At 33.8% G+C, this 23,128-nt stretch overlaps 3 protein-coding genes across 5 annotated transcripts; 1 reads left to right on the forward strand and 2 right to left on the reverse strand.

Annotated features, from left to right (window-relative positions):
* Window positions 1–50: 50 nt before the first annotated feature.
* LOC140059796 (translin-associated protein X-like) lies at window positions 51–2,824 on the forward strand. Its single transcript, XM_072105713.1, has 5 exons — window positions 51–116; window positions 432–525; window positions 1,079–1,195; window positions 1,485–1,731; window positions 2,197–2,824. Exons 1-5 carry the CDS (start codon window positions 53–55, stop codon window positions 2,572–2,574), a joined length of 900 nt encoding a protein of 299 aa, XP_071961814.1. The 5' UTR covers window positions 51–52; the 3' UTR covers window positions 2,575–2,824.
* Window positions 2,825–3,123: 299 nt separating this feature from the next.
* Window positions 3,124–12,416, reverse strand: LOC140059794 (arginine kinase-like). Of its 2 annotated transcripts, none has more exons than XM_072105712.1 (8): window positions 12,289–12,416; window positions 10,141–10,327; window positions 9,625–9,729; window positions 5,798–5,968; window positions 5,455–5,626; window positions 4,913–5,036; window positions 4,487–4,676; window positions 3,124–4,179 (listed from the first exon to the last, which is right to left on the reverse strand). In XM_072105712.1, exons 2-8 carry the CDS (start codon window positions 10,313–10,315, stop codon window positions 4,001–4,003), a joined length of 1,116 nt encoding a protein of 371 aa, XP_071961813.1. In that variant the 5' UTR covers window positions 10,316–10,327; window positions 12,289–12,416; the 3' UTR covers window positions 3,124–4,000. The 2 variants fall into 2 exon arrangements, with proteins under 2 accessions (XP_071961813.1, XP_071961812.1); XM_072105711.1 differs by having other exon boundaries at window positions 10,141–10,324; window positions 12,289–12,407.
* A 5,879-nt stretch (window positions 12,417–18,295) lies between these two features.
* Window positions 18,296–23,093, reverse strand: LOC140060576 (ATP synthase subunit s, mitochondrial-like). 2 transcript variants are annotated; one of them, XM_072106853.1, is made up of 6 exons: window positions 22,992–23,093; window positions 22,072–22,178; window positions 21,596–21,804; window positions 21,263–21,425; window positions 19,964–21,147; window positions 18,296–19,189 (listed from the first exon to the last, which is right to left on the reverse strand). In XM_072106853.1, exons 2-5 carry the CDS (start codon window positions 22,176–22,178, stop codon window positions 20,949–20,951), a joined length of 678 nt encoding a protein of 225 aa, XP_071962954.1. In that variant the 5' UTR covers window positions 22,992–23,093; the 3' UTR covers window positions 18,296–19,189; window positions 19,964–20,948. The 2 variants fall into 2 exon arrangements, with proteins under 2 accessions (XP_071962954.1, XP_071962953.1); XM_072106852.1 differs by lacking the exon at window positions 22,992–23,093 and adding an exon at window positions 22,764–22,791.
* Window positions 23,094–23,128: the final 35 nt, after the last annotated feature.

Raw genomic sequence — 23,128 nt, forward strand, 5'->3', positions numbered from 1 at the left:
TTGATTACCATTATTTCGTGACGTACGTCGTCAGGTGTTTGTACGTATAAATATGGCAGCCAGCATGGTAGTAGATCGTCGGGAGGGCAAGAAAGCAAAACACACAAAGGAAAGTGGTAAATAATGATGGAATAAGGCGTTAATGTACTTTCGCACCTGACACAAATCCTTACTTAATTGAGGCCTTACTTAATTTGTCTAGGCGCCTAAAATAAAGGCCTTAATTTAGTGAATTAGTGTAGGCTGGATCCTATTCCTAGACCGAGATCTGATTAGCACCGTGTTAATTCCGTGTTACTGTTAATAATACTAGGCCTAGTACTAGTAAGGCGAAGGTTGGACTGGAAGCCTGCCCTCTAGCACCAGGGCCTAAGGCCTACTTTTACTACAAATGACAAGGAGATTTTTGTCTTTATTTCTTGTTTAAAAAGTTGGTCATAAGAGGAAGAGTGATGATGACTTTTATACTAAATCTGCTACCACCAGTGATGAGGATGATAATTCAGTTATTGTTGCTGCATTCAGGTACACTAAAATTTCATGATGATGATTTTGTTTATTTATAATAATTAATATCATCTATTCATTTATCATCTATTTTTGTTTATCATCTATTTGTTTATCATTTATTTGTTTATCATCTATTTTTGTTTATCATCTATTTATTTATCATCTATTTTTATCATCTATTTGTTTATCATCTATTTTTTTATCATCTATTTGTTTATCATCTATTTTTTTATCATCTATTTGTTTATCATCTAATTTTGTTTATCATCTATTTGTGATTGTGTATCATCTATTTTTTTATCATCTATTTTTGTTTATCATCTAGTTTATCATCTATTTTTGTTTATCATCTAAATTTGTTTATCATCTTACACTACAGCAACAATTAATCTTTTGTACAAATGAAAGATTCCTTTTATGGCTACGTTAAAATGTTCAATTATATACCTTTAGTTTGTCAAACAAGAAATATGAAATAATAATTAATAAATAAACCAAAAAGGATTTATGCACTAATAAGATTTTCTCATGTGCTTGAGCTGAATATATAAATGTAAACATTTTGTAGAAGTTACCAGCAAGAGCTTGATAGAAAGCACGACAAACATGAGCGCTTGGTGAAGCTAAGCCGTGATGTTACTATTCAAAGCAAACGACTCATATTTTTGCTTCATAGGATAAGTAGGTATGATATATACCTCATTTTTTAAATATTCTGTTTAAATTTTAAATTCTTTTTCAAACTTGCTTTAAATATTTAGGCATGGGATAAATAATAAGTAGAATTTTGGGTGTATTTATATTTTTGCACACATGTTGTGTCATATCTATTGAGAAAAAAAAAACACCCACTGGTGGCGCTACATAAAAATAAATAACTAGGGACTTGTGGCTGCACACGTCTAGATCCTAGATTTTTTCTTTTAATGGCTTGCATATTATGTTCAAATAAAATGATGTGTTTTGTTTTCTAGTGACAATACCAGAGAAACCATTTTAGTAGAAGCTGATACAAAGATGAATGAAATAAGTGTCAATTTAAAAAACATCGCTATTGAACTTGAAGGGGAAGATCCTTACCAGTTTTTACGTGCTTACACAAATGGTTTGCAAGAGTACATTGAAGCTATTTCGTTTTATGAGTATTTACTTAATAAACATATTCTCACATTGGAAGCAGCTCAACTGAAACTTAAATTCAAAGTCAACAATCTAACTGAAGTAAGTATCCAACAAAACTGTTTATTGCAAATTGCCAAGGATAGCCATAAGCAGGAGGAAGAGTGAAATTGCATTCCATAAGTGAGTTCATTCACTCTCCTTAAAGGTGGCAACCCTGTTCATAAGAAAAACATATACACACGATGCTCTACATCAATGATTGGAGAGGATTTGTGTTTTGTCCTGATAAAAAATCCTGGCATATAACAGGATTAGAATCCAGCACCCTGGGATTGGTAGTCGAGCATTTCAACCACCAAGCTACATTTTCAATCCAATAGTAAATTATTATTGTCATCTGGTTTTATATTAAATATCTGTATACAATTCTTTACATGTGTGCGACGTTTCGACTTGTCAGAAGATTTGTTGACAACAAGTCTAAACATCATACGTATCTTATTACTATAGTGGTTTACCGTAACGAAATGTATACAGATGTTTTAATTGCATAACTTTCTTTAGGCTGAGTTGGATAAGGAGAGCAGTGGATTGTTACCAGAAACAAATAAATCAGAAGAAATTCAGTTACATCTTCCTCCATTAGAGTATGTGCTTGGCCTTGCAGATCTAACAGGAGAACTTATGAGATGTTGTATAAATAGTATCGGTCATGAAGATATGGATAAACCATTTGAACTTTTGACCTTCATGCGCAATCTCTATGAGGGTTTTTCGTTATGTTCACGTTCTGCTTCACGGGACTTAAGACAAAAGATGGACACAATGAGACAGAGTTTAGTAAAGGTAGAGAATACATGTTATACATTACAAGTACGAGGTTCTGAGATACCTAAGCATATGCTGCTAGATGCTATTAAAGTTGAACCTCAGACTGCGTAATCTCTGAGGGTTTTTCGTTATGTTCACAATCTGCTTCACAGGACTTAAGACAGAAAATGGACACAATGAGGCAGAGTATAGTAAAGGTAGAGAATACCTGCTGTTATGCAGTACAATATGATATACCCAAGCATAGTTGTTAGATGCTATTGAAGTTGAACTATCTTATTGGATGGATTGGCTTGTTAAATCAAAGTGAAAGTACTGTAGTATTTTGTGAAGAAAGAAATAATGCTTTTATACAATTTAACATGTGAAGATTTGTTTACACTTGTTCCACTTGGATGGCTTAAGCATGGACTTATAAAATACTTAATAGAATAGGTCCATATCTGAAGCTTTGATGTGGGTGGCACTAAGTGTGAAAGCTAAATTAGCAATACCTCCTACTGTAAGAGTGTCAACAGTGTTTGTTTCAACATGGATCTAAAGGTCCGTGGTTTGAAAAAAAACCCCTTAAAGTCTTGAGGTAAACTCTGATTTCAGCTTGTATATGATTGTTCATGTTAACATATTTTCAATACACAAATTAAAGTGACAAACCTGTAATCATTTTTCTAAAATCTATTGTTTTATTGCCGACAGGTAACCTGTAACAGAAATCTAGTTATAGAAACTAACATTTGCGGATTGAGAAATACTATGCTTTGTTACATAATGAAAGTATTATAAAAATAATTTCATTATTTCAAAACACAAGATCATGTATTATGTAATTCTCACAGAAGCAGTCACAAAATTACACCTAAAATAGTAATGGCATTCTGTAATTACTGTCGATGTTAAAACAGTAAATAGTACAACGGTCAATTAGTGATGATATTTATTCACTATTAGGTTTATTTTCTAAATTATTAAGCAACCCGAAGGCACCACCTAACTGTAACATGGGGACATTCAAGGAGGTTTGTTATAAATAGTTGTGTTTAAACATAATCAATAGAAAGTATTGACTATGTTTAAATACAAATATTTAAATATCATTTAAGAACATTCGTGAATGGTAAGATTGTGATTATTATTGCACACTCACGACACTTCAATCAAATATAAATTGCTTTCAAACAAGATTATACACTTTTTTTTTACGCATCGGGTAGATGTACGTACATAATTTTATACGCGTAGGGTAGATTCGCTAATTTGGCGTACGTGGTACTGTGATTTTGTATAAATTAACCAGGTATCAAACAGTGACAGTTATGTAACACACCCAGTATTCTATGTCGTATCATGGTATGTATTATTCACAAATTTAATATTTAAACATAATACCTGTATACATTTTTTGTTGGTGCAAGAGAAATCATTGATACCGTACATTATATAGACAAAGTTTAACCATTATTTCAATATCAGATTCATAATATTAATAACAACACAAAATCTAATCAGATTTGTATAATCTTCTGTTTTTCGTCTCCATTTAAGAGGAAGAGGGGATAAGAGAATCGATTGATTCTCCCTTTTCCAATGCCTTTTCCATGTTGATAATGGTTTGTACACCATCAATAACGCACTGGACTTGTTGTACCTCTGAGCTTCCAAGACGGTCCAAGTTCGATATGTCGTAAACGCCTCCAACAGATTCTGTGAACTCTCCGCCTAAGCAAAGAAAAACAAAAATAGTGAAATGTACCGGGTGACATACAATTTCTTGATTTTTACTTTCTTTCTTTCTTGCTGTCATTTCCTAAGCTTGGTTCTTGTGGACGCAACAAGAGGATGGACGTGGAAAACAAAGTACTTTTGACCAATCGCCGCAAGCTGGATCATCCCAACTATCGTTTGTGATTGGTCAACTCACTTGCGTTGGGCTTACGTCCTTGTGCTGCGTCCTAGTTGGAACCAAGCTTGACACCTTACCGCAAACGATGTATTATCTATAATTAGAAAAAAACTTAAAACTCACTTGTTCCACGTTTCTGCAACCTCATAGCTGTACAGATGGATTCAAAGCGACTGTCCTTAGCTAGGTATGGTACTTTAACATGTACACTGCAGCGTACTCCAGTACCAAGGTTAGATGGGCACGTCAAAATAAAACCTAAATGCTCGTTCCACATAAAACCTGTTCCCTTAGATTTGATGTGCTTCTCTACCTGGTAATAGAAATAATAAGCGTATGTTATAAGTGGTACAATATTTATATTGTATGATCGTTATTTGCATGCATTACGACGAGAGAAATTAGTCGTATTTTGTATGTGCGCGTCCTCCTGATTGAACGTCTAACGTTAATTCTCAGCCTAATGCAGTATTTGAATATAAGGTGATATTCTGTTTAGGCTACCGTACGCCTAAACGTCGACATCCTTATAACATGGTGTTATCTTACCTCGGTTAATCCAGTACAGAAACGAGTGAAAACTCTCTTCATGTTGCCTCCCATCTCCATGGAGATGATTCGCGTGTGATCTTCTTCATTAATCCAAACAAGAAAGTTCTTTACGTCATTATGCCTGAAAGGAGATACGCTACTAATTAAGCTAGAAATACATCGTCGCTCTTTTTAAGAGCTCTTTGTGCATCTTAAAACGTACTTGTTCCCACTATTGCAACGCAAATGCAAGGACGCAACGCAATGCAAGGACGTACGTAGACGCAACGCAAGCAAGTTGACCAATGGCAAACGACAGTTCAGACAAAATAACTTATAACTTACAGTGATTGTTCAAATCGTTGCGCTTACGTCATTGCGTTTCGTCTTATAGTGGGAACCAAACTCAAATCGTTAACGATACCAAAGATAGTGTAGTACTACTACACTATCTTTGACGATACTTAATAACTTACACGCATCTATTAAGTTGTTAAGTTTGTACATGTAAAATTTATTTTAAAACGTATTCCTAAAACACTAACAAAAAAAAGGCTTACCAGATACCACGTCCATCGGGGAAATCACGGGCCATGCCACCGCTAGTAAAATGACGAGACACTGGTCTGTCAAATAAGAAATGGTCATCGATTAGTTGCTGCTGGTCTTTTTCATTGAGGGTCAGCAGTGAATAGTATTTGCCTTTGAACTCGCCTCCCAAAGAATTCAAAGCTGAAAATAGAAAAATAAAATATTGCAATCCATTTCCTATGTTATATAGTATTAGTATCGGTACGAATATCATCATGAAAATATATAAATTAATAATACCATGGAGAAAATATATAGAATTTCCTTCATGATAATACAAATTCAATATAGAGTGTGGTATTATTACGGTACCTTCAACAACAGTCTTCTCAATTCGTCGTCTCTCAGATCGACAGACGAACGGTGAGAGACAGTATCCCTTGACGTTACGTCCAGTACGAATACGTGAACTAATAACGTACTTAGGGTCCAACTCATCAGGGCCAGTGAGTTTGCTTGGGTCCAAATCGGTCTTGTGATTGTCTGAAGATGAGAAACATTATGTTTTACTTTATCATAATAAGTACAGGTCAACAGAATTCTATTCAATGATGTATAAAAAATGAATATCATTTTTTTTATACCAAAATATTTATAACCAGGAAACAAACTGTTTTTCTGAATTTCATTTCTTTATTAGCCATAAAATAAATCTCTGTCTACACTATTACACTTTATGTGAATAAAGATATGATGTGCCCAAATTTTGGATGCTCATAAATGTTCGATTTTAAAATCGTAACATAATTTAATATTATCATGAATTATATGAATGTTCATTTTTTAATTATTTTATGATAGCAGCCGGTTTAGGAACATGAACATCTCATTAAGGATGTACGGACGATTTGTAGCTATATTTGTAAACGACCTTTAGTCTTCCTCAGAATTATCATTACTATTCAATCACGTGATATAAGAAATCTAACATAATATATGAGAGTGCGAGCAGACATTTACATCTACTTATTTTTAAACGATCGTATACCGTTCGATTAATCTTTTATGCAGAAACCCAAGTATCAGAAGTCAATAATTATTATAATTATATTCTTTTTTTTATCATCATCATAATAATCAAATTGCCATCATTTCCATTAACACTTTCATTCTGAATAAATATCACCATTAAAATGTTGTTTTTTTATCTGATCCCATCACATATAATCACGGAGAACGTCATCATAATCAACCGTCGTCATCATCAATATCCCCTAGATCATCATCATCACTATTATAATGACCCCTGTCATGTTTATGCCAGAGGTGATGACGTAAACGTTGTGCTACATAATTAAATCCATTCTCAGATAGCTCATTATAATATGAAATTTGAGATCCCGAGTTCGGGTGTTTTGATTGCTCTGTGATGCGGAATTACACGAGTGACGTTCCATACTACATTTTGTATCTTTTTTAACATTTTTACACATAGAATGAATGGAAAAAGTGAATACATAGCGCTGGCTATACATTCGATGCGTCTTCATTATATGTCACAGTAACACACGGACGACGTATCATCAGCAGATCTCACTGAATCATGATTATTGTTGTCATGAACTAATTTCATTGATATCCTTGGTAATTATATGAAACATAATTTTAAATTTTAGTGATTATATTATTTTTATTAGGAAACATGTTCATCCACACCCAGCCACAATATTGTGCCGTAACGGTAGGCGTACTGTTAATTGAATACAGTATATAGTCACGTGACATTAAACGCATACCCGGCGTTCCGGTCGTCTGCTTTGGCATCTGAACAATTTAAAATATAAATGTTATACCAGGGAGTTGTTAATACTTAATAAAATATACATGACGATGCACCCAAAACAAACTGGCGTGCAGTTAGATGTCGCTGGCGACGCCCCTTGCTTAGATATCATGTTTGCAGGCTGATAAAGAAAACATGTTATTCAAACAAGATTTTACGGCTTACGTGCAAAACCTCACATTTGTTAAACTGCGTCGTGAATAAAAACAAATTTATATATCATTTATTGCTTGAAATAATCGTAATAAAGAAATGAAACCAAAAGCAATAAGAATATGTGTTCCTTATATATTATTAATAATTATCCTGGTTTGGACATTATGCAAAGTCATTTGGCCAATCACGACGCGATAGATTATATATCGCTTGTAGTATATATTGGTGCGCGCAAAAGTGAATGTTACGTTATCATACACAAAACTCAATGTCAACTGGTAAAAATTAGAAATTCATTATATTTTAATTTACTGTTATTACGGATAAAAACTAATAGTCGTTATTATCGTCCTATCAATTTTATGCGAATGGTTACTAAGCAGTTCCACTCTCTCAGAGACTGTCTCTGCACGCGTTAGTAATATTTTTGATCATCCATTCATGCGACCAAATCACAAATTAGAAGTCGTGCTTTTTATTTTCAGTGATTTAATTTGCGAATTGAGACTAAGGATGATGGAAGAGGTTGATTTATTATTTAATTTAGATGTTCGCTTCATACTATGGCAAATTCAACATATTCACAAAGGTGCGGCCCGGGTCCCCCAAACAATAGGTGGCCCAAAAAGTCGTGTACAATTGCAAGAGAATTACATTTAGTTGACGTTGTTTATTATCGTCTGAATAAAAGAAGTTTAAAAAAATATAATATTGAAAGTTTATGTCGTTGTTACGTACGTATGACTTTCTCCAGCGGTAATTTGAAATTCATTGAATATTTTAGCATGGTTCTTAGTATGAACTTAATACCAAGACTACGTGATATAACTAACAAAAGCATAAACTTATTATACTCCACATGTATCTTGAACCAGGTGTCATCATACTAATGAACAAAATTAATACAACAAACATTAACACAAATTAAAGTAAATTCATACTCAGCAGACACGGAGCTGTTATCAAAAACAAACAACGATGTTGTACTTGACGAAGTCGATTTCAGACATTAATCAAACATTAAAAACATAATGGATTGAAGGAAGACTCATTAGGATTAATGAACATCATGACGTCACAACAGCAAAACTGATATTTATGAGGAAGTCTGTGATGGAAAAATCCGGCCGAACGTTAACCACGCCCGAGATTCGAACTCGGAACGTTATGCTTGATGCAGATGTCCAACCAATGTATCACTTAGGAATTCGTGGTTTATGGTACAAATTCGACTGACTTAATAAATATAAATAAGTTATTACTAAAAATAGACCACATTAAGTAACTATCAATCAATCACACCCATTATAAACCCTTGAATTCAATAACCATTGGCTAATCTAAGTCATCATTATCATCAACACATTTATTTATCAATGTTAACATGCTAGAAGATACTAGCCAATCAACGGATTCCTTTAGCTAATAACTTAGCATTCCAAATTAGGCAGCATCAATACGCGGCCTCTGTCGTCGTCGTCGTCGTCGTCAGAACACAAGTGCAAGACCTAAAGATAATATTAACTTTACTACATGATACGGTACTTGAGATTCCAACGATCAAGTAGACTTATTTGGCATCGCTCAAACAATACAATTATTATACTGTATAAGAAATAGAATTTGAACAAAAAGTAAATTATTTCAGTGTAAGTTTTGTGTATTTATTGGAATACAACCCCCTGATTTAAGAACGGCATAATCATGAATATTGCAGTTCGCTTTCTTCGACTAATTTCGACATCTACTTTCTGTAATTTTGCCATTGAATTCATTTGAATTTGAACATGAAGCGTCACTGTCGACAAATAAGGCGGCTTCTCAATCATAAAACAGTTTCAATAAAATGTTTCGGCTATTGTTTATTTTTAGTCTATAAACATGATTCCACTGTTAAATCGCCGTGCTGTGATCAAAATAGACACGACTCGTGTTTTAATGTATAATTTCAAAAGAAAATTATAATTATGAAAACATAACTCATCTTATGATAATTGTTTTCCAGAATGGAGTCGATAATTCTGGTAAGATCAATACCGTTCTAAGTCAATCTTCGACAAAGAAAACAATTATCATTATATACTATGTATGAATGACTTTATAAATAAATAAATTGAATCTGAATCTGAATCTTTCAAAATTGTCTAATGATTAGATTAAAAATAAACTCGACTTGAATCAATATTTATAATGAGCGTACCTGTTTTCTTGAATCCATTGTGGTATTCATCAATTACAGGATCAAAAAGGTCAGAAAAGACAGTATAGGTCTCTTCATCTCCAGCCAAAAGACCGAGATGGAAATCTAGATTCAAATAAAATGTTTAATTCATTAAATTATTGATAATGCCAAATTAATCTTGTATACTGTTTGCCGCGCAATAATGGTAACATGGTTTGTGAGTTGGAGAGTGTTGTATAAGGGAGTAGGAAGAGGTGGGGGGGGGGGGGTATTGATGAACGCCAGTAATGGTTAATATTATTAAAATTCATAATGATGGCGTTGGGAATGATAAGGAGCATATAGTTGTGGTCAAAATTGAAAGATTGACTAAAGCTCTGTCTACACTATCAAACTTCATGCGACAAACAAATGTGATGTGCCCATATATGGACATGAGGATGTCATATCACTACCATATTTGGGCACATCAAACTTTTTTTGTCAAACTAGTTTGATAGTTTAGACAGAGCCTTAGAACGGTATCGGTCTTACCAGAATTATCGACTCCATTCTGGATAGCTTTGTCGATAGTATAACCGCTTGAAGTTGTAACATCCCTCAACTTCTTATACATTGCGTCAGTCAAATGCTTCGACAGAAGACTTTTGTGCCCCTTAAAATTGGGGTAGTCTTCAGAAGTATCATACTTAAGTTGGTTCTTGTTCATGGTTGGTGGCTGCTTAAAAAGAAAGTTTTAAAAGGTCTTATAACTAGCCAAAATCCAAATGTTTGCTTGTGTGAAAGTTTAGTTCATATTCAAATTCAGTCATAATATTTTAATACACAATTATGAACACAATCCGGATATAAAATTGTATTTAATCAACTTTGTTTACGTATATCAATCCACTAAGATAAAACATTGATAATAAGAGGGAAGTCACGATTCAACGTTTCGATCATTTTTTTAAATAATCATTATAGGAACGACAAAATACAACATGTTGGGCAGTAATAATTTATGTTTTGTGCGGTTCGTCGATGTAATTAGGTTATTTTATATATATAGAAAAACAAATAATATTGAATACAATTATATTGTATCTTCCACCAAAGATCGTGTTCGTTCAAGTTTGTTTATGGTCAATAATTCACACAGTAGAAGTACACAGAATCATTGATTTGCCAGGTCGTCGGGTCGGTTTAGTCTTTCAATTTAAAAACAATGATTTATAGTTGCGAAATCTTTCTTCAATAAATATAATTCAATAAGTTGATAGCAGCATTGCTATTAGGTCTGCAGCGTCTTGTTACCTAGCAACTTGATCTAACAAACGCTAACAAAACCGATAGCAAATTTAAGTAGATCTTAAAAATTCGAGTCTAATGAATACTGGTAATTAACAGCAGCTTTGTTTTTAGTAAGCCATGCATTGTGAAAGTTGTGTCTTTTGTTGCGTTGTATCATAAAACTATAGAATTCTCTCAACAGAACCAGCTTAATTCTGTTCGTATTCTGTAGGTGCAGATACGGTTACGGGACTAACTTATTTAACAATAGCATGAGTACTTGTGTTGTTGTTTGATATTATTGATTTAGTCTTACATTACAATACATGAGAATGTTCAATGGGACGCTACTCTCTCAAGCATCTCTTAAACGTATAAAGGTTAACGGCATCACCTTGGCAACCGACAACACTTATTCGTGAACTTGGTAATCTTAATCCAATCATGGCGGACGTGTTGTAATATTTCCAAAATGTGTATTTTAAGAATACCTCTGTATTAGGTTGGACCTAGCAAATATGTTTGTGATATATTCGGCTGTATTTCAATTATTTAATAATTAAACGCGAATAAGCAATTCTATTAAATATGGTCAGAGAAACAATAGTCTTTGACCAAACGCAAACGTATGCCTTTGAGTGAATTTCAACACTAAAACAAACATAACAATGTTAGTTATGCAATTCTTTCAATCAAGCTCCGAGGAAGAACGTTCGGGATTCATTCTAGAGAACTTTGGAATTTAGTTATGTTGGGGATAGATAATCTATTGAACCTAAAAGCGTCGAGCAAACATAAAAAGTTGTTTAATCAGTTTTTAGGCCTCTGCCTTCGCGACTATGAAAAACACATTTAGAGTTTCATACATTTACTATAGTAATAAAATAGGCAAAACTAATTATTTTGACAAAAATACAATATTTAGCAGCAATTCTAACACACATGCATTAAAAATCGCTAAAACCAGAAATAAGAACGATATTATGACGAGTATTTGGTAATAATACGTCATAACATTCTGCCTCTGAACATTATGGTTCGAAAGATATTAATCACATTGAATATTCGAATGTTTATGCGCACATAATTATATGGAATAGAGATTTATATTGCTATGGTAACCAGTCTAAGTACATAAGCAATTCTTTAATGGCCGGATGATTTAATGTCTATTATTTAAATTAACAACTGATATTTCGTTTTTTGACTTTGACTTACATACACGACATACATTATGTGAAGCATTTAGTTAGTGAAAACTGCCTAAACAATTTTCGATTTATAAGAGCAGCAATAGGCCTAATATAATTAATACAAATACGAAAAAGAGTTTGCATTTACTTACTGATGAAGTCGATATAAATTATAAATAATTATGTATATATTTGTGATTAATAAAATATATCTTACCCTTTTGAGATGCTGATGTTCAGTTGGATACTAGCAGTAGCGTTATCTGCAAAGCTATGCCAATCTTGCGCCAGGAATTCTATTATAGAAGACATGACACTTCGCACTGATTGGTTGAAAATGTCCAGGGAGTTGGGTGTTTTCTGAATGCGCCCTCTACCATCAAGACATTCTTTTCATCAGTACTTGACTCAATATTTTTTGATGTCCAAAATATGAATATCATGGACCTATAAATTACATGGAGATATCTCACTGGTGTGATGTAATAACAAAATTACCACCAAAAAGAGCGTAATTGATTATAGTGTAACAATGTAGGTCTAGCTGTAAGAAGTATCACCACCACCAGTGCGGCGTATGTTGATGTTGATGTTGCTGATTGACACCATTCAATCATGAAATTGTGATCAGTTGAAAAATAACTTTCCATATAAATCCAACTGTTACAGTCTCAATAAATCAAACATTAATTAGATGACAGTCCACCGCACATTGGAGGGCGTACTTACAAAATAAATTTACTTATGATGACTGTATGATGAACCAAATATTAGGCCTACTATTATATATTATATACATAGGCCTACATAAATCCAAAGGCAAAATACTGAAAAAATGACAATGCTGTGGGTATCACTGGCTGGATCTAAAAAAGCGAAAAGATAAATCAAAACGATACAGTAAAACAGCCAGAAAAACACACTGCCCTTCATATAGGCCTACAATATACTTTGATCGGCAAGTAGGCATTGAAACGCTCTTTTGTCGATAATTCGTTGCCTCCACATTACGCGGACCAGGCTACGTTAGCGTTACGGTTAGGCAATTTGGTTTTGACAAGCAATTACTGTCAGTGCTTTGTAAGTTATTGTGATTTTATTGCCCTGGAGTGTCATTTGAGCCACAAGTTCTAACTACAAGTCCTGCCCACTGGAGGTTGGTCTAACCTGAGATGATTCGCATGGAAGAGCTTGAGTCATTCTCTTAAGTTTGGCCTCGATGACCTTTGCGCAGGCTACCTAGAATTCTCATGGGCCATTAAATATTCAGTTTCAACTTTTAGATTTTATGTGGTTTGAGACTTTGTTGAGCATTTTTAAAAATGTGTATAGGCCTACTACAGTACATAATATTAATATTTAATCAAAGATAAGAACAATAATGCAATATACATTGAGATATAAATGATGTAAAATAAACCATAAAGATTAATACAATAAACTACAAATAGCCAATTTTTAAGTTTTAATGGAAAAAAATGATTGACCTATGAAAGAACCCTAAAATAAACATATAAACAAAAATAAACGCCAAGTGATGATAACCAATTTAAATTAATACACATTCAAAAGTTTTATCATCATGTAAATAATTATCTTAAATTAAAAATGAAAGATATATTTAGGTTAACAAATTGAATATAATATGTTTCCTTTTTTCTTATCACTCTTGAAAAGTAATGTTATCTGTTATCTGCCAGAGTCACATGTTCTGACCCTTTCCTTCATTTGTTTAGCTCTGTTGATGAATACTCTGATACTTTTTTTCGTAAAATGCTACAAATAAGTGTGTATGTTTTTTACCCTGCCACTGTTTTAGTACAACACAATTTTGTGTACCCTGCCACTGTTTTGTATCCCTGCCACCGTTTTTGTATCCCTGCAATCTTATTTTTTCACAGAAACTTTGTATACAACACAAGTTTTTGTATCCTAGATCATTGTTTTGTACCCTGACACCGTTTTTGTTCCCTGCTACTGTTTTTGTACCCTGCCACCGTTTTTGTACCCTGCTACTGTTTTTGTACCATGCCCCAGTTTTTGTACCCAGCTGCCATCGTGTTTGTACCCTGCCACTGTTTTTGTACCCTGCCACTGTTTTTATACCCTGCCACCGTTTTTGTACCCTGCGACTGTTTTTGTACCCTCCCACCGTTTTTTTATCCTGCCACCGTTTTTGTATCCCTGCCACCGTTTTTGTACCACTGTCATCGTCTTTTTTCCCAGACACTTTGTATACAACACAAGTTTTTGTACCATAGACCACTGCTTGTCATACCCTGTCTCTGTTTTTGTACCCTGATACCGTTTTTGTACCATGTCACCGTTTTTGTACCCTGCCACTATTTTTGTACCTTGCCACTGTTTTTGTACCCATCTGCCATCGTTTTTGTACCCTGCCACCGTTTTTGTACCCAGCTGCCATCGATTTTGTACTGCCACCGTTTTTGTACCCTGCCACTTTTTTGTACCCTGCCACCGTTTTTGTACCCTGCCACTGTTTATGTACCCTGCGACTGTTTTTGTACCCAGCTGCCATCGTTTTTGTACCCTGCCATCGTTTTTGTACCCTGCCACCGTTTTTGTACCCTGCCACCGTTTTTGTACCCTGCCACCGTTTTTGTATCCTGCCACCGTTTTTGTACCCTGCCACTGTTTTTGTACCGAGCTGCTATCGTTTTTATACCCTGCCACCGTTTTTGTACCCTCCACTGTTTTTGTACCCTGCTCATTTTTTGTACCCAACTGCCATCAATGTTGTACCCTGCCACTGTTTTTGTACCCTGCCACTTTTTTTGTACCCAGCTGCCATCGTTTTTGTACCCTGCCACTGTTTGTACCCTTCTACCAGGGCCTTCCAGCCTTTTAAACACTGCCTGACATACAAAGATATTTTAAGTCATTTTGTGAAAAATATACATTTATTTAGTTTAATGGAATATCACAACCACTAAGTATTTATTCCTGTATAAGGTCAGCAATCAGATTTCCCGCGAACTATTGTATAAAATTAGTGACGCTGTTTTTGTACACTGCCACCGTTTTTGTACCCTGCCACCGTTTTTGTACCCTGCCACTGTTTTTGTACCCAGCTGCCATCGTTTTTGTACTCTGCCATCGTTTTTGTACCCTGCCACCGTTTTTGTACCCTGCCACCGATTTTGTACCCTGCCACCGTTTTTGTACCCTGCCATCGATGTTGTACCCTGCCACTTTTTTTGTACCCAGCTGCCATCGTTTTTGTACCCTGCCACCGTTTTTGTACCCTTCCACTATTTTTGTACCCTGCCACTGTTTTTGTACCCATCTGCCATCGTTTTTGTACCCTGCCACCGTTTTTGTACGCTGCCACTGTTTTTGTACCCTGTTACTGTTTTTGTACCCAGCTGCCATCTATTTTGTACCCTGTCACCTTTTTTGTACCCTGCCACTGTTTTTGTACCCTGCTACTGTTTTTGTACCTTGCTACTGTTGTTGTACCCTGCTACTGTTTTTGTACCCTGCTACTGTTTTTGTACCCAGCTGCCATCGATTTTGTACCCTGCCACCGTTTTTGTACCCTGTCGCTGTTTGTGTACCCTGCCACTGTTTTTATACCCTGCCACCATTTTTGTACCCAGTCAATGTTTTTGTACAAAACAATTTTTTTTTACAAGTGTTGTACCCAGAAACGTTTTATAACAATTTTATACAATGCAAAATAGAACAAAATACGTGATAATTGCAAATAAATATAATTTCATTTTCAATTTAATTTTATTTCCTCAATATAATAACATACATACAGGATAATACATGCAATGAAGTAATCATGTGGGGAGAGAGTCATAATAAGTCAGTCAGTAAGTTTGACCCACCACGAAATATAACATTAAATACGAATACGAAAAAAAAAATAATAATAAATAATAAATAAAAGAAAACAAAGCTACAATTTATGCATATTCTCTGTTATACTCATTACTTACTAAATGTTTACTGTTAACATGATATTGTTCTCATCCTTTAACATTAATATTAATATTTTTGTTCTTTAATGTTTACAAAACTTTTATTTCCAGCAGATTATCCTTTTTTTGCACTATAACTTCTTAAATTTTCATTTAACTTTTTTACTTTCTTCTCTTATGTGGATTCATTCCACTTTTTTTAAACTTATTTTCTTTAAAAAAACTATTTCCATATATCATTTTGTTTATACATACATTATCATTTAACCACATTGATTACATAGTTTCCTCTTTTTATACATAATTATTATCTATTACACATTTTCATTAACAAAGCTTATTTTTTCTTACATAGTTGTTTTTTTTCATCTACATGGATATTTATTTCATACAATTATAATACGTTTATGTTTACTAAATCCATCCCATGGGTTTGTCCCATTTTATTTTTCTTTGGATTTATCTATGCAAACATATTTTCATTTAAACAATGCATATTCTCTGTTATACTAATTACTTACTAACTTTTTACTGTTAACATTATATTTTCCTCATCCTTTAACATTGATTTTTTTGATCTTTAAATGTTTACAAAATTTATTTCCAACAGATTATCCTTTTTTGCATCTACAGTATAACCCATCAAAGTTTCATTTAACTTTTTTTTTCTTATGTGGGTTCATTCAATTTTTAATTATTCATGATCTAACGTTATTACATAAGAAATTACTTCTGGTGCAGTCCATGGAAAGCATTTCTTCCACCTAATCTTCTCCTCCGATGACAACTTTAAAGGAGTAGGCCTACTCCGTCCGGTCCGAAACGCCTTGCCATAATCTATTGTTACAGGTATAAATTAATTTTACCATCAATCATGAAGCACGTACCACGTTATTACCTGTAAGAGAAAAGACAATTGGGAAAATGAGAAAATAATTGTAAAATAATCACTGAATTGTGTATAATATAATTGAATTTAATGTATGATAATGAAAAATTAGTGGCTTAATTTAAAAAAATTACGCATAGGCCTATAACAGATTCTTATTATTGATATCATTATGGACATAATCCTGAGTTGTGGAAATTAGGATATTTTATACGAATATATATTAGGCCTACTGATATACTGTAAATAAGACCTCTTTAGTCCTACTTCACACGTTTACGTAGATCTATCTGATAAGAATTTGTTAATTATTTTATTTTTATCGGCACGTTGATTTCTACCTACCATGCAAACGCATGCAGCAAGTCAGATTTTCCTCCACAATGAATCTTCCGAGAAAGATCTTTTATTTATTTTCGATGCGCTTCCATTCAATTTTAAAATCGCTTTGATGCCTGCCGCCTCAATCCATCAAGAGGAATGGCGGGGGATATTTGAACTCCGTGGTATATCTGGCTTAGGCCTAACCCTTTTGCGATTAATTCTTTCTAATAGTTCTGTTGTAGGCTACATTTTCTTTCACGGGCTCGTCGTTTATATTATCAAGTAGACGGTCATTGATGACCGAGTCTACGCATTTATCTCGTATAAAATCGCGTAGAGTTATCAAATTTAAATTGTGTTTATTTGTATCAATTATGTATGTTTGTTGCTGCTGTACATTGTCTACAAGATGTCCACCACCCAACAACAGGGGAATAAAACATGAAACACTAATATGCTTTCGTGATACATTAGCACTGTTCGGAAGTACTCATGATTGACTATCAATCCATTTTGTTCCCAAAAATGTGAAAGATATATGCTTTCCCATTAAATTTAATAAATTGAATATCACATGGCCATCCCAATTCCCTAACAAAACTATTGTTCATGTTTAAAAGTATTTATTTAATGTGTCTGTAGTTCTAGTTAAATTGCTTTGCATAAAGCAGCATTGAGAAATATTTAGATTATTATTATAAACAACCACTAAAGTATTTATTCCTGTACAAGGTCAGAAATCAAATTTCCCGCAAACTATTTTATAAAATCAGTGACCTATCTAATAGTACATTGATTGGTTAATACCCAGTCAGTGAGGACCTGATTGACAAGCAGTGCCTGTTTGCTATTGGTCATTGGTAAGAGGAAGTTGAAAATGGACAGCAAGTTATTATTAACACTTGCAGTCTTAAATAAACACGCTGGCATTTTTATTACACCACAGAGTATTATTCCTGTCAACTTATACCACAATTGACATGTTGAGGGGATAGGTCATCCACTGATTCAGTGGATGCCAAACGTAACGCTAAAGTAGCCTGGTCCGTGTAATGAGCATGAATTAAGGAATAGATACATGGTTCCAGTTAACTATTTTATTAAAAATGTAATAATAGGCTTTCACTGCAAATTTAATTTAATTATTTACTTTATATATAATTATAATAATAAACAAATTATGTTGGCGGTGGTGAGTTGTGTTGGAACTTGAACAATGTACTAAATCTAAATCGAATGTCCCTTTCAATAGGTTCACAATCACCAAACCTTATAAAATTATAAAATTGTAAAGTTATCTTTAAAACCATTAATGATATGATGATTATTAAAAATTGAAAGAACTTAGTTTGGCTTAACAATCGTTTTATAAGACGGTAAATTCTTGATTTTTTTAAAATACTATCGTCAACTGTGAGAGCTGGTTTCATCAAAGAGTCTTTATTTTCACAGTGCGGCGATGTATCATCTCTGCAGATGTTCATTTTTGAATCGTTTGTTATGTTATATTCGGATGATTCCGACTTTGTCCGACGGCATAATCCGATACTGTTAACACATGATTGTTTTTTTGTACGAATATCGTTTTTATCTTTGATATTTAGCTGTTGAGGTTGTTGAGACGACTGTGAAACATCATCTTTTATATATTCATCATCTTTTATTTTTCGTCTACATTCAAAAACTTCGAAAGAACTTTTATTTGATTGCCGTTTATGTTTCTGATTTATCCTCTCAGTAGTCGTTTGATTTGATGACGTATGTATGGTCAGTGATGAACCAAACTGATGAGACATGGTTGGAGGAGGTGATTTCTTTACTCTGACACTTCCAAGAGCCGACTTAATCTCGGTTATCAGTTGCTTCATTTCGTTGAATTCTTTGTCAATGTATTTTGCACAATTTTGTATTTTATGTACCGCAACAAACCCTGCACCATTTTCTGACTTCATCGCCTTGAAATAAAGACAACCAATAAATCATAATTATAAAAAAAAATGTGCTTAGGCCTACGTGTAGGCCTATTATATTGACCAAATAGACTAGGCCTAGAAGTAGTGCACAACTATAGGCCTATACGAAAGAGTAGGCCGTATTGCAAGTCAGTAGTGAGTAGGCCTGGCCCTCAATTATCCGATTGAATCAAAGTCTATGGATATTTAAACGTAACGTCAAGAACCACTATTTCAACATTTTAAAAGCTGCAGATCAATCTTTATAATTTAATTCACAGACTTATCAATCATGTTTTAACATGTTTCCAATTTGTAATGTTTATTTTTATATATATTTTGTAATTTTGTGTGTTTGGTAGTAGTTTCCACAATGGAAATAAGTTTAATTAATTTTAAACCTTTTGTGTTATCCTTGTTATATCCATTTCTTTTGTCTATTATGTAAGTTTATTTGTAACTTGCCGTCTCTTGTTTCATAAAAATTGTATTATATATTTATATATATTATATATGGATATTTCGAAATAAATAAATCAATCAATCAATCAATCAATACTAGGCTAGCTTAAGCCTGGTTTTTTAGAGGCCTACAGTACTAAAATTAATAAGCCTAGGGCCTAGGCCTATAGGGCCTAGGCCTATTATTATTATTTTTCCGTCTGCAGTATGTCCGTTTATTGGCCCTACCAAGCCCTAACATACTCATTGGTCTTCTGACTACTATACATGAGCACGTTTTTTAAAATTATATGGTGAAAGTAATTATTTACTTACTTCATCAATAAGCACGTGCTGTTTAAAATAGAAAGCCGAAAAGAGTTTGTAAAACGCCTCGATTTTCTGCGCGCGCGTCTTATTCGAACGAATAGCCCCCTACACGTGCCGCAACAATATCAACCGTACCTATTGACAGATTCAACGATTTGACAGGAAAAGGGGTAAAAATAAACGCAAGAAATTGTTATAAATCGGTAGAAACGATTACGTTAATCGTTAACGATTTACGCGATCGTTCATAGTTTCTTGGTTCTCTGCTGGGACACGTGGACGTGAAGTACTACAAAACCAATGCCGGCCGGCCACGCGCAGCCGAGCCCGCGTGTAAATTAAACATTATAATATTTAATTGGCTTAATATTATAATTTAATTTGACTTAGGCTTGTTGTTTTGAAATATCAGACCTTAAAAGTGTACAAAAAAAGGTACAAAACATCGTCGCGTTGTAAAAATTCAAGAATTGTCGCGTACCTATTTTTTCACAAACTGCAATGATGTAATTTGTGGACCATTTAATTGGTCAGTTTTAACGATCGTAATCGTTAAAGTTGAACCCAGTTCGATTGAAGATTTTAACGATTTTAACTTTTCAATTTCAACTTAACGATAGTCACATTTTGTCATCAACTTTTTTTACTATTTGCTAATAAACGATAATCATCCTTTTTTTTAAACTGTGTTTAAATCGTGGTAAACTGTTTTGTTCAGGTGCCCACTATACATACAAAATAGGTATTCCGAAATAGAGAAGAATGCATTTAGTTCATCCTCAAAGTCAGTAGTATGGACGTTATTTTAACTTCATAGTGTCAACTGGTTGTACACAGTTGTGAAAGAACAATCTCTTGCCAGGGATTGCTAATGCTGTTGATGTGAATCCATACTACTTTAAGATTTCGTTATTATTCAAATCAAACTATAGATAAATAGATAGACCTCGTTACATTTTCACTGTAAACACAACCTTCAAATTAACATCTTCTATAATGTTGTTGAATTTGATTCATCAAAATGTCTAATGAGTTCTCTGTTTTTGGTTAACTGTCGGCGAAGGTCCTTTCTTCCTTCCAAAGAAAGGTACCGTACCTCACAGTTTGGCAGCGCTGTCCTTAAAGTGTTCAACACACTTTCAATATCCCTGACAGCTGGCAGATCACACAGGAAAATGTATTGCAGTTTGCTGTGTGAAAATGACATATAACATTATTCAAAGAGCATAATAATAATATATCAATATTATCAACTATCATGAAGCAAAAATGGATTAAGTTCGATCCATCGATAGAAGAACTCACCATAGCTTACAGAGTGATGCAATGCCCTTGTCCGATACATCTCCACAACTGGTCACTTGAATATCTTCCAAACTATCTTTTAATATTTCTAGTTTGTCCATACTTTCATCTGTGATGTACGTTGCATGGTGCAGTTTCAGAGATCTCATCTTCTCCAGTCCTCCTGTAAAAATAACAATAACCAATTAGGACTAACTAATACTAATTTTGTAAGTTATAAAGGAAATTGAAAATTATAAAGACAAAAGACAAAACCATTATGCCAATGAAAAACCATTAATTATCAAACTCTATGTGACAAAAAAATGTTTTGAAAAAGAATTTTTTTCTTACTGAAATGGTCAAAGCCAATATGCATGATGCTGGAGTCAGTGGCATCAACAGCCTCAATCCGATAGCGATCCTTTGCTCCAGTTGGCAATGAGTTATAATCATCATTCCATTTCTCATAACCACTGAATTTGACTGCTGCACCACAACGCAGCAACCACTCAGCTGCAGCCCTGTCTGGTCCTACTTCATTTACTCTGTTCTGATCGAACCTAGGAAGAAAGAAAAGTTTCAAGTGAGTTTGTCAGCTTTGCTTATCTTTAAAGGAACTGGAAATTAAGTTCTGAACTTAATTAAATCCAATCTTTTGCATTGTAATGTTTTTTAATTTAAGGGGAAGGCTGCACCCTCCTCCATCATTGTTTCCACCAATGGGAATTCTTATCAAAAGCTCTCTTTGTCAATAGACACAAATTTAATTTTAGTTTATCCTTCTATTCCTTAATCCATGCACTAACTCATTTAAAATACAATCTCACTTGTTAAATATGGAGTTGAGCATTCCCCATAAACACCGTTGTGATGACAACCTAAACAACCCATTACATGATGACAATATTACGTTTGCACCATATTTTGTTGTCATCTATGAAATAAGTAAAACATTATATTAGTAGCTATACTAACTGTTGAACAAAATTACAATAGCATGATTACAGTGTATTACTATCTAGGCCTACATTAGTATTTACTAATCTATCCTAAAAAAAAAATAAATATAGGCATATCATCAACATTTCGCTTTAATAAAAAAACACTTTATTTAAGTATTCAAACTTAAGTTAAACTGATAGTAGTAGTATGTCTAAATGATTAGCCTCTACAGCAGCCATTCCATACTACTGAATAAAGTTGTACTACAGTACTAACTAAATATCCAGGCAGGTCAGAAGAGGAAAGAGCATACTAGCGGATGCTACAGTAGTCAAGCTAGTCGACTTTGATTGGGGGGACTTGACTCGATCCCAGCCAGGCTGACCAGGCGCGCCGAGCCGAGGCCTAGCTAGCCTAGCCTGGCTAAGGCCTACATACAACATAAATAGGTAACCATACAAGTTAAATTTCATTGCATATAACTAAGTTACCAATTAGGTAATGAATGCAATAATGCAAACAAATTTCCTACCATAGGCCTAGATACATATTAAATTTAACAAAATAATTCCCTTACAAAAAATCTACTGGATAGCGCCATGTTTGTTTATAAATAATTGTAGGCCTAATTTATTTTTGAAAAGGGGAATTAAACGTAACATTTACTTAAATAATGTTCCATAGTCATTACAAAATAAAATACAATTTTTTAACCTATCTCTCTATGTTAAATTCTTGATTTATCTTATAAGTAATTTGCTAACCAAAATAGCTACACAGATGTGTGAAAAACATAAAACTCTACCTTCCTCTGTGGTGAAAATGGTATAATCCTAAATGATAAACAACAAAATTAAACTCGACTTGTATAAATCAGGTGACTGGGCTGCTCTCTCTGATTGCCGAGTGCTCTCGATCTCATGACTGTTATTTTATCAAAAA

Source organism: Antedon mediterranea, chromosome 10 (assembly GCF_964355755.1).
Source record: "Antedon mediterranea chromosome 10, ecAntMedi1.1, whole genome shotgun sequence".
NCBI classification, from domain to species: Eukaryota; Metazoa; Echinodermata; class Crinoidea; order Comatulida; family Antedonidae; genus Antedon; species Antedon mediterranea.